This window comes from Hippoglossus stenolepis, chromosome 1 (genome assembly GCF_022539355.2).
Source record: "Hippoglossus stenolepis isolate QCI-W04-F060 chromosome 1, HSTE1.2, whole genome shotgun sequence".
Lineage (NCBI taxonomy): Eukaryota > Metazoa > Chordata > Actinopteri > Pleuronectiformes > Pleuronectidae > Hippoglossus > Hippoglossus stenolepis.
In genome coordinates, this window is record NC_061483.1 from 22,136,078 (window position 1) to 22,148,472 (window position 12,395).

The 12,395-nt window shown below is 39.5% G+C and overlaps 1 protein-coding gene across 1 annotated transcript in view; it reads left to right on the top strand.

The window, feature by feature from the left end:
• The window catches only part of hcn4 (hyperpolarization activated cyclic nucleotide-gated potassium channel 4), a 71,620-nt gene that overhangs the window by 17,893 nt on the left and 41,332 nt on the right, over positions 1-12,395 (top strand). The window contains exon 2 of the mRNA XM_035164942.2: positions 4,816-5,239. Within this exon, the coding sequence (XP_035020833.1) occupies positions 4,816-5,239 (424 nt within the window). The remainder of the gene's footprint in view (positions 1-4,815; positions 5,240-12,395) is intronic.

Here is a 12,395-nt window from a genome sequence, read left to right on the forward strand (position 1 = left end):
ATGCCGTTGAAACGTCTTCCCTAACATCCCGCACTGTATTTATAGAACAATATTCCTCTATGTCAGGGTCCCAGTGCATAATAAAACACAGTAAATGGATCCTTGCTATGTTTAGGTGGACTGACCTCCATTAGCAGGCAACCGCAGAAGGGAAAAGTAGAAATCATGAGCATTTAGTCTACACAGGCACGCACATATGCACATGCCACACACTCAGCATGTGTACAGATTATATGTACACAAGAAAAACAGAATACATCGGGCCTGCTACACCGCACTTCTGCATGCTTAGTTACTTGTCCCAAAATACATTTGGGGGTCAGTCACGGTGATATATTTGTTTTCGGGATGTCCTTAACTTTCATACGGATCTCTGCACCTGAATGATTGGTTTTATTGGGAAAATAAATTTGATGGTATGGTACCATGAAAAATGCCAAAGATGATGATCTTTCTTGTTTTTCTCTTTTATGTAGGGATAATTTTCATGCCTTTCTCTTTGTATTTGGTAAGATGCTTTTGTACTATGAGCATACAGCAGCTGCTGTTAATCTTACCAATCCCCATACTCCTATAACCAGTGAGGCTTGCTCAAACAGGTGGCAGCTGCGGCTCTGTTATGTCAGGGTGACATTCAGGGGTCTTAAATAGCATTCTGTCTGGTTATTCCTCCTGTAAAGATGTTGAGGAACTCCCCTCTGGCGCTGTTTTCTCCTTCTTTCAGTTTGTTTCCTCACTCTGTCATTCATACATTAACATCTAACAGCTGGCTGAGGTTTTGCTAAAAGGTTTGACATCTTTGTCAGGCAACCACAACCATGGCTTGTCTTTTTTTCCTGGTCCTGAAAGACCCCCTGTTGTTGATCTCAGAGTGTGTTTAATTGTATTAACCACAGTAGCTGCATGGCTCCGGGGATGGCAGTGTTAGTGTGTCGGTATTATCAAGTTAAAGTTTCCATGGTAAACATGATATCTGCTTAACATGTTTGCTTAAGCGTGTTAGTGTTGTCAGTGCAAGGGCCCCAGTGTGCAGCGTCACAGAGCTGCTGGCATGTTACTCTTGTCATTATGTACTTGCAAGTAACTTATGCATGTGGTGTGCATTTTACCACACACACATTTACCACATGAGGATTTGCTGCTGCTATATTGTATTCATACATAATGTAGGTTGTTTTTTTTACAGTGGGCAGCATATAGTGGTTAACACTGGTGCCTCTCCGTGGCCTTTCACAGGGGTCTTTCTGTGTGGAGTTTGCATGATCTGCCTTTGTCTGTGTAGGTTTTCTCAGGACACTCTGGCTTCCTCTCACGGTCCAAAAACATGCAGATTAGGTTAACTGGCAACTCAAAATTGTCTTTAGGTGTTAATGGGATTGTTAGTGATTGTTTGTCTCTACATACCTGCTTTCAGACATGCACTGAACATCCACTGAATATTCTCCTGACGAGTGAATAGTCAGTGTATGAGGACGCAAGTGTCTGAATTAGTTTCTCCTGCACATTCTCCGAGCCCATGTGAGAATGCAGCAGGATATTGTCCAGAGAATTCAGTGTGAGCGGGTTGGTGCGTTTATGACGCTTCTAACATGAGACAAACAACAAAACTGAACAAAATAACAAGAATACAAATATCTCAGGATGAAAGAGAAATGCTGTACAAACAGAGAAGTGGTTGATGTGCTGTGAAAACAAATACACGTGGGGGTGCTGGAGCCAATTCCAGCTGACATCGGGGAAGAGGCATGGTATAGAAAATGGATGCTTATTATTACTGTCTGCAGTTTGAATACCATCTTGAAGGACAATGCCTCAGTTTTTTACATAAGTAAACCCATTCTCTACAATGTATTTACATTGCCACTAGCCAAGGAATTCCATATGCTGTATAAGATCAGTAATACATTTGTTTAATTTTGCTTGGTACTGCAGTTTTCACTTACAATTGCATTGCTGCACAATGATAATGTGACCTTAACAGCAATGAAAGCAGAGTTGATGTCCATTGAGATGGATTAAAACAGATTTTATTATAGTGAAATGAATGAAAACAAGTGTAGTTTGGAAGAAGGGAAAAATACATCGGGCTGCTTTAACTACACTGAGCATCGGCTGTTTTGTTTCGTATTTAGTTGTAAAGTAGCTGCAAAAATGCACTGACACATAATTTAATAGTGTAAATTCATTTTATGTGTGATCACAGCTGAGGCAAACAGCGAAGCAAAAGTGAGGATTTTCAGCTGTAACAGGTACTGAAAGAAAATTATTATCTTATTTCAATGTTAGCAGACCATGTCAAGTGCTGGGAGCACTCCTATTAGTGCGCTGTGTAGCTCACACACATGCACAGGCTATCTAGCATTTGTAATATCAGGGAACATGGCATTATGAAGAACAAATGTCATTACCTATGTTTGCATTTCTTGCTTTGAAGTTTTTTCTTGTCCTCTCGGGCTTTCAGTCGTAACATGAGCAAACACAGTGGTGGCGAGGTCTGTCTAAATATAACTCCACTTGACAACAGAAGACACCCTTTTACTTTGAAGAATTCCAATTACTGTCACCGTTTCCTCAGTGTGAGTGTGTGTGTGTCTGAAATAGTCATGAAACCTAGATGTGTGTTGGTGTGCAATGTATCTTTATGTATGCATGCTCTTGTAAACTGTTATCCAAGCACATTACAACCCAAGCATCTGGGACATGGCAGCCTGTGTAGTTTTCATTTTTCTTGCTCAAAGTGATGTAAAGCCTGTCCATAGATTTCTCATCCCCTGAGACAAACATGACAAACAATTACATAAGAAATGTAGAGCTATTCAAGTTTTAATTTGATAATCTGAGAAATAAAAAGGAATTAGAATATTACTTACACAAAAAAGTTAGCTGCATCAAAGTTTGCATATTTAAATAAAACGTTTCTTTAATAGCAATATGGACATCAATGTTTTAGAAACATCTATGGGGATATTAAGGAATAGTGGTTAGGTACTTTGAGTTCATGTGTTTATCAAAAGCATCAGACAAAGAGAAAATGCTATTTTAGATCCAACTAATCAATTAAAGTTAGTGTACGTTGTTCCCTGAAAAACTGCTTTCTAGCAGTTGTCAGTCAGTGCATGGTCAGGTGTTTTGGGGGCGTAGCTTTGACTAGAGTGCGGATGGAAGGGGGTGGGATAAATCAGTTAGCTTTTGTAGCCTGCTGCTGCTAGCTACAAATCATCTAACTAAAGTAAACACGAGGAAGCGAAGAAAAAAAAAAGGTTCCTGATGATTCACAAGAAAGTATTATGAGGAAAGGTTTGAAATTATGAACCAAAAACAAGAACTGAATTTTTACTCAACCTGACTTAATTTGAACCAAACGTCTTTTTGGATCAGGCCATGTGACCGTGTAGAGCAGCAGCCCCCTGCAAACCCAGGATTTATTTACTTTAACACACCGTGGATGAACTATGAAATCAGACATCAGCTGCAACAAAAAAGTAAAACAGCGGTTATTACCTGCGGTGCTCTAGCAAACTTCCAGGAAAAATGTATCTCCTACCCTGGTTATGTATGTAGCATAATTTCTTCTTTATTTCTTATGGCCCCACTCTTAAAATTGTTTTTTGCTCAGAGACAGACCTTTATGGCCCAGTTAACGGTGGGTGGATAAATCATAGGAAGCTCACTGGGCCGGTGCACAATGCAGAACTCCTGCCTGTGGTGCGTTGTGTGGAGCATCCAGGATATATCACCTTTAACACAAAAGACCCAATCTGGATTCAATTACTAAGCCGGCCAAGAGTGCAATTTATATCCAAACTCTGAGGTTTGGAAGATGAACGAGGTCACAGCGCAGGTTGTAATTAACTGTTAACCCTCACTAACCTTTGAGTTGTGATTTACAATTTAAACACAAATAGCTTGCATCATGTCGAGCTGTCTGCTGGCATGGTGGAGAGGTTATATATGTGTAGGTTATTACACCATTATCATAGTGTGTTTGTGTAAGATTGCTTTCACCACACTGCACAACACCCAACATATAAGCAGTCTATCTCATAAGACATTACAGATAAATAGGTGTAACTACAGTTATACCCTTGGTCTGTTGATATTTACAAAAGAATTCTGCCATGCTTTTTATATTTTTGTATAAGTTGTTCATAGCAAATATTTTTCCATACATTTCAATTTACTGAGATGACCATGATAGACATCAACACTATGCTATAAACAAAGTGGATTTTTAAGCACACCTTATTCCAAAGATCTTAGGGTTGAAAGGCAAAATGCTTGCTTTGGGAACAAATTTGGGAAACCACACATCAGATATCAGTGTTTCTTCTATGATTTTTTAGCAGTGGGGGGCAGACTAGCCTCCAGCAAAAAATGACATTTATTTAGTTATTAGTAATTGGTGTCGTATCGCGAACGCCTACGCCTGCGTGTGGCAGGTGAACTGCATGCGCACAAAATGTTGGAATGTTTGTGTTTATAGGAAATGCATGCCTCATAAATTGTAGAGTGAATCAAAAAAACACAAACTAAACGTCAAGTACTGTTGAGGTCCTAATAACTTCTGATTAGTGTTGGTGTTTATTGTTAAAGTGCAGTTTGAAGCAGGGGAGTGGTTACTCTGGCATGACACAAGGCAACTGGGCCTAATGTGCATTTGCCCTAATCCTGAAGCAGTGGCAGTAATTATTTTGTTGCAGCTGGAACCTGGATATATAGTGTGTATATCATGCATCATACCATATACAATGAGTTCTTGAACTATAGCGCACAGTCTGCCACCCTGTAACTCTCTCTATTCTTCTCTCTATCTAGGTTTTACTGGGACTTGACCATGCTGCTGCTGATGGTTGGCAACCTCATCATCATCCCGGTGGGCATAACGTTCTTCAAGGATGAGCACACGCCCCCCTGGATCGTGTTTAACGTTGTGTCCGACACTTTCTTCCTCATGGACCTGGTCCTCAACTTTAGGACAGGCATTGTCAAGGAGGACAACACAGAGATCATTCTGGATCCGCAGCAGATCAAGATTAAGTACTTGCGCAGCTGGTTTGTGGTGGACTTCATCTCCTCCATTCCTGTGGACTACATCTTCCTCATAGTGGAGACACGCATCGACTCAGATTTCTACAAGACGGCGCGCGCATTGCGGATTGTCCGCTTCACTAAGATCCTCAGCCTGCTGCGACTTCTGCGCCTCTCAAGACTCATTCGCTACATCCACCAGTGGGAAGAGGTATGAAAGTACACTTCAGTGTTTACTGTATATGTGTAGTATGATATGATCTGCACAATTTTGTTTAGAGCACCCCCACACCAGTGTCAGCTCTTATCCCGTCAAACTCTAGTGACACCTTCGCCGGTGTCTTGTACACCCCCAATATTTTGTCTTGACCTAAAACCCCACTGAGAGTATCACTGTTTTGTTTCTTGTGGGTGTGTGTTGTGTACATCCCATTTCACCCCTTCTCCCTACCCCTTGTTTTCAAGGGTTATCATGCTCCATTTTAAGGAGTAGTGGTGGAAAATCTACCCCTACGAATTGGTAAAGCCATAACACTCGCCCCTACCCCTCAATCCCAACAAGAATCACAACACCCTACCCCTACGTGAAAACGTGCAATACTGAGGGGTAGGGCTAAGGGGTGAAATGGGATTGAGCCTTGGTGTCCATGAGAAAAGCAACAATGTCCATTTGGCTATATTTTGGATTGAACCTGAACGTCAAAAGGAAACAGTCACTCAGTAGAGCGCATACCTAACGTAATCCTGCTAACAAACAAACATACAAACAAATGGACAGGGGTGAAAAGTGAACATTCTTGATGGAGCTAACTAATGAGGGAGTCTACAAACTTTGTGAAGAAAAAGTGGTAGCATCTGGAGGCAACACTTCCTCTCAATGCTCGCACACACGCGCGCACGCACACACGCGCGCACGCACGCACGCACGCACGCACACACACACACAAGTGCTCAACAAGAGTTTGGCTGCCCACAGTGAAATCTAATGTTAAAGATCAAAGAGCCGACTTGTCTTCTTTTGTAAAATGTCTGGAGTCATAGATAACACCAGTATTGTCACAAGTTTATTTTCCAGTAGGAGTGTTTTCAGGCCGTGGCATCCCTTCCCTGTATGATAGCAAGTTGATTCACACAGAGAGAGACAGAGAAAATACCAAGGAAATCACAATGATTGACAGTTGTACAAGGGTATTGTTTGATGAAGCTAGTCAAACACATAGGGCTTCACTTCCTAAATCCAATTATAATCCAAATGGTAGTCCCATCCTGGGGAACTACTGTGAGAATGTTTGCAGAACTCACTACCTAGCCCTCTCCCCTGAGAAGGAAATATGGATAGATGCTGCTTCTGATTACATCCATCCCTTGAAAGCAGTGAAGAGGTTCTTTTGCTGTACCCCAGTCACCAATAAGTTGATGAAGCTGGGATGTTGATTACCATTTTCTCTCTGTGTGCCCATCCAGCTAGCAGTGGGACTACAGAGCCCAGAGAGGCTTCGCTGCAGCACAAGCATGATTGTAATTGCGACAAAAATTAGAAAACTCTCCACTCTCCCTGGATGGATCTTGTTGTTTAGTCTCAGAAGTGAAGCATCAAAGTCTCTGCGTGGAGTCGACACCAAAGACCCCCATCAGAGAATAATACGGGACAGTCAGAGGTATAAGATGGTTAGATGTGAGGCTATACAAGGTAATGTTTCCAAGCGAGATTTATGACGAGTACGAGCAGAGGTTCTGCTATGAACGTTGTCCAGTCACGAAATACAAGAAACACTGGATAATTTAGTAAGAGAGCCCCCCCCCCCTCTCTGAAGCAGTAGCAGAGCAGGGTTGAGGCTTTAGTTCAGGGTTTAGCGTCTCGATGAAGAGTGCTTTGGCAACATCAGTGTGCATGGTCATAATACAGATATAATTTTAGCAGCAGCCCTGCATCACTCCAGTACATGATGTTATTGGTGTCAGGGATTAAAGCAACATTTTCACTTACTAGTCAGATTGTTTACCTCTGCACCCGGAAACCATTTAACAGATGGTCATTGCACTTAATGTGAGGACACACTGGAACAATACAAGTCCTCACAGTATTTTATTTTCTCTCTTAGTGTGTTTATTACCCAGAAATGACATCACAAGACAATTACTTTTTAAACTTATTATACTAATTAATTTCACTGCACTTATATTTTGTAATTGAACCCTAATATTATTTCAAACTCTCTTAACATGGGTTTTAAAAGTATGCTGAAAATAATTGAGCCCCTTAATTCATAATTTTGATTTACTTTCGTAAAATGTACTTTATTAGTAAGAGCTACATTGTTAGTGATGTACAGTTTATCTTTATCAAAACAACCACTGTCATAAAAGCAATCGTTTCAGACTGAGTCCCTTTATACAGATCTCTCTCTGTGGCCTTATATGATTTTATTTAAAAAAGGCATACATGTACACAGTTTATTTTTTACATACAAATACAAAAGATTATCATGTTATGGAACAATTAATTAAATCAAGAACAATTTTTCAGAAATGAGGTTGTTGGTTTAGCAGTGTTCTGCTTCTACAGTGCATCATAATTTTCTTTTACTGCAGAGTTTTTCCCCCTAACTTCACATTGAATTGACATCAGAACCACAAGAATTCACACTAACACTGTTTTGATATCCATTAATCCCGTTTGCACAATGTTGTCAAAATGCAGCGCCACTCGGTTAATCGGTGGGTGTGTTCACCTGAGTGTATGTCATTATACGGGCAATTGGAAAGCATGAATAGCGTGCTGATTGCCAATCAAACCGCAGTATCCCCCAGACCTGCCCACGGCATTCAGAAATGTTCCCCCCGTTTTCAAATATTCAGCTGGCACTCTGGGGTAGAACAGTGTGTTTAAGTGTCGTGACATTAATCATGCAGGGCCTCTGTGATGCCATTTCAAAGAGAGGAAAAGTTCACATGAATCACTGGGGGAGAATCCCTTCGCCACCCCGTGCCTTCATGCATGCTTGCTACTGTTTCGTCTGAAGCCCACAGTGCAGGCAGGGGATACATGTAGTTTAGGCCAACCGTCATTTGAATTGAGTGGACACACTTGACAGGAAGCTGTCACATGTTCAGTCTGCAATAAGGGAACAAATGAAGGGGAGGAGGCAGTGATGGAGGGGACAAGGGAAAGGGAACTAAGAGATATAGATAAAGAAAAAGCAGTAGTGCCTTCCTAACTTGCTTATAGCCACGGGCTGTTGTTGTTTGGTTGCAAGCAACCACTACCCCTGACTAGTAACTGTGTTAGAAATAAGGGAAACATTAGGATACCGAAACATATGACAAAGACATTGGACAATATGTTCACAGAGCCACCTGCCATTTACGTGTTTTATGCATGTGTGTGTGTGAGAGTGTTTGCTGATGAATACTAGTTAGGCAGACAGAGTGAAAGGCCAACTTTGCCTCAGCGCCAGAGTACTCCAGATGCAACCTCATAGAAATGTCATCTGTCAGCGCAGAATAACTTGTCGCCAAGATCTCGCCACCTGACTGACTCTTTGACTTTTCCTATTGACAGCCACACTTCAGACGACGTGTACGTGTCGGATATTTTGGTAACACTTCACCTTGACCTTACTTTGATCTAAACCTGCATATTGAGCTTTGGAGAGAAATTGAAACTAGACAGTAAAGGCTAATTTATGCTGGTTTACAACCATTCCAACTTAAAGGACTCATGGAGGTATGTGGGCAGTGACGGTTACATTGTTTGCTCGTATCTCTTTGTACACAAAGAAAGCATAAATGAGCTTTAATTCTGCAGTCGAACATTTATACTTATATACTATAGTGTAGCATAAAAGTACAAATGTAATGTAATACACTGTTCTACCAATTTTTTATCGTGTTTCTGTTTTTACTTATATATAAACAAATACACTGTTTTTGTGGCTTTCATAGAACTGAGGCAGGATCATTGTGATCCACGATACTGTGTAATTTCTATCCCCTCTAACATCACTGAATGCCATTCAGCGTCCCTCTCCACTCTAAATATGGCTCCGTGATGATGTGCACTTCTCTGACATGACAGAAGCTGCCGACACGTGACGTCCTGATGTCCTTCAGAAAAGCCAAAGCTAGTTCATTTTACTCATATTTCACAAGTATCCGCTTTCTATAAATAGTCCCTGCATAAATCCATGTGGTTTATTGTTTGAGTTTAATTTCCTCCCCAGTAAGAAGTCACACAAAGGACACTTCTTCCGGGAGTTGGATATTGAACACAGCTCAGTGAACTGCAACGCATGGTTTAATGCCTCGTAGAGTGATACTTTTGGGAACAAATTTAAAACAAGAATCTTCTCTCATGTACTTGCGGTAAAAAAAAAAGCTTTTTAGGTATTCAGGACAAGACAAAGGAATAAAACAATATCAAATGTACCACAGAGATGAAGAAGCCATTCATAACAAAACTGGAAACAAAACAGAGCTCAGATGTATCACAGGTGAATTGCCTGAGGCTGGCTTGTTCAAAATAGATTCATAAAATCGCAGTTGCACACTTAAGAGATTAATCCTGGACAAAGTCTGAATAGGAACTTTTTTTTCCCTTTTTCTTTCGAATCATTTACTGCTTCACATCCTTACTCACAAATAATTACACCGTTGTGACCTGCTCTTTCTTTGCAGTGGGCCAGACCAAGAAGTCAGAAATATTTTTTCATAATCCATTGGAGACATGTTGGCTAACTCTAACAAATAAATGGTCTTTGGTCATGCAAGATTAGATAAGATAAGCTATATTGGTCCCACAGCAATGAAATTCACTTGTTAAGGCAGCAGATAATCAGAGTGAGGCACACATATTAAATTATAAAATTGAATTAATTAGGCAATTCATTGGAAAAAAAATGTAATTAAAATACTGAAAATATGTACATAGTATTCACCTTTCCTTACAGATGGAAATATTATTTGTAGAGAAATGAACTTGGGTAAAAAACAGTGGCACAGGATGGTTCTACATGGATGCCTACTGTGTATATATATATATATGTATATATATATATATATATATATATATATATATATATATATATATATATATATATATATATATATATATATATATATATGCATGTATGGTATGGTATACAACGTGACTATGAGGAAAACTTGTAGGTGTTTTTATATAGATAAAGGGGTATAAATTCACACTAGTATACAATATGATATGAATATTGAAAAATATATATATATATATATTTATATAACTTCACAATTAGTGAAATGACAACATGTCTGAGACATATAGGTAAGTTTCCTTTGGTTTTATGAAATTATGTGACAGGTCAAGGAGGTAGATAATATTCTGAAATATACATGTGTACATACATGCAGTGGCAAATAGTTAATGGTCACGTGCATTGCAATGAATAGACATGTTCATTCATTGCTATACTGTGTGTGTGTGTGGGTGTGTGTGCCGCTTGCACCTGCTTCTGCTGGCTTTGTTGACATTGACTATAATTGCATGTCCTTAGCTGAACATACTCTGCTGTTGGCCTGAAGCTCAGACATGTTGGCACATAACCACAAATTGTTGAAGTGTCCTTGAGCTCGACGCTTGACCCCTAAACTGTTCCCAAGGGGCTTCCCAGTAGATGGCAGAGAGAGTTTGTGGGTCAACGTGGAGCCGTATTCTTTTATGAACTGCCACCATATACACTACACACTGCAGCTCAAAGAAATTGTTTTTTGATGGCAGCATTGCAGGTAATAAATATCTTGAAATAATACAATTAAAGTGTCAAAAGTTTATTAAATGGCAGTAATTTTCAGTTTTCATAGTTCCATGAAGGAATGTCACGTTTTGAACATGACATTATTTTACCGACCAAGATCCATAAAGCAAAGGAGGGTAAATTTCTATCCTTATCATTATATGCTTTCTAAAGGGGGTCCACAACATTATATCTGATTTAATTACTGTAGGTTTGTACCATAGACTGTATAAAAGTATGGATGACATGACTGCTTTTAATTCCTTAATTGTCTCCTGGTGGCTGGCTGTAATATAGGTCATAAATCCTGCCTCCTCCATGTTAGTTGATGGGACACGGACCAAACTAAATTCTCAAATACATTTTTCCAAAGATGGTTTCTGCCATTTTGGATAGTTCTTATCACCCGGATGTACGTCCATGTGGTAATTTTTCCGGTAATTTTGTTTAAATCATTTATTTAATTCTATAAAAACAGGGTGAAACCTTTATATAAAGTCTATGGGTGAAACATCATAATTGACAGCTGAGACTCTCATGATTGGTCAAATGAGTGTATTTGGGAGGACCACAATCCTGCGGCTCCACTCCACGATCACTCTTGCTCACCCAAACTCGCATGATGGCAGCCTTTGTATCTGGGATATTTTGGCTTCAACATCTGGATAGTGGAAGGACATGGAGATGGGTCACCCCTGTTTATATACAGTCTGTGGTTTCTATTGAAAAAAAAACATTTTACACACAGTGGCTATCTGGTTGAAAAAACTATGGGACAATATTGCTATTCTTTTTTTGTGACTTTTTGTAGTTATGTATCTGAGTGCAGTTCTTTACTGACAATTCTCCCATAAATATAGTAAAAATATTATGAATTAAAACATTAAAGCATTTATTTGCAGATAATTATAACAGGTTAATATAACGAAAAAGATGTGTTTTATTCAGGATTCGAATAATGCAAGGAAAGCCAGCTTGTATTTATTTTGAAACGACACAATACTAATATACTGTTCAGAAATCTACATTTGCTGGAATAACCCTGATTTTCAGCCATGCCCTTTATGTGTCTTTGCAAGCTCTCCACCAGTATTTGACTCCTATTCCAAGAAATTCAAGCAGCTTGACTTTGTTCTCAACAATCTTTCTCTTGATCAGACTGAAATTTCAAGGATGGATCGATTTAATTTTAAGCATGGATCATATAGGTCTCCTAAGATGAGGACCTATATGATCCATCTTTGAATGGGGTTCGGTATAATCCTTTTTTTCTACAGCCTGTTCAAGGTATGAATGTTGCATAATTTTTCTACCTCACCTTTCAATATAAAAAATACAACCACAGAATGAGGGGTGGGGGTTCATGTAAAATTACACACTGCAGTGTAATTATGGCGGCTTTGTCTATTCAGTATAAACAAGCCAAGCCGTCATAATGAAGAGCAGGATCTTTGGTTAAAAGGTGCTCATGTGTTCACCACTACTAACATGATCGCATTATGAGAGGAAATACGAGTAAAATACGAAGCACAAATAGATCCCAGGATGTTTAAGCAAGTAAAATCATGTCTGTAGCTGCAATCAAATAATCTCCAC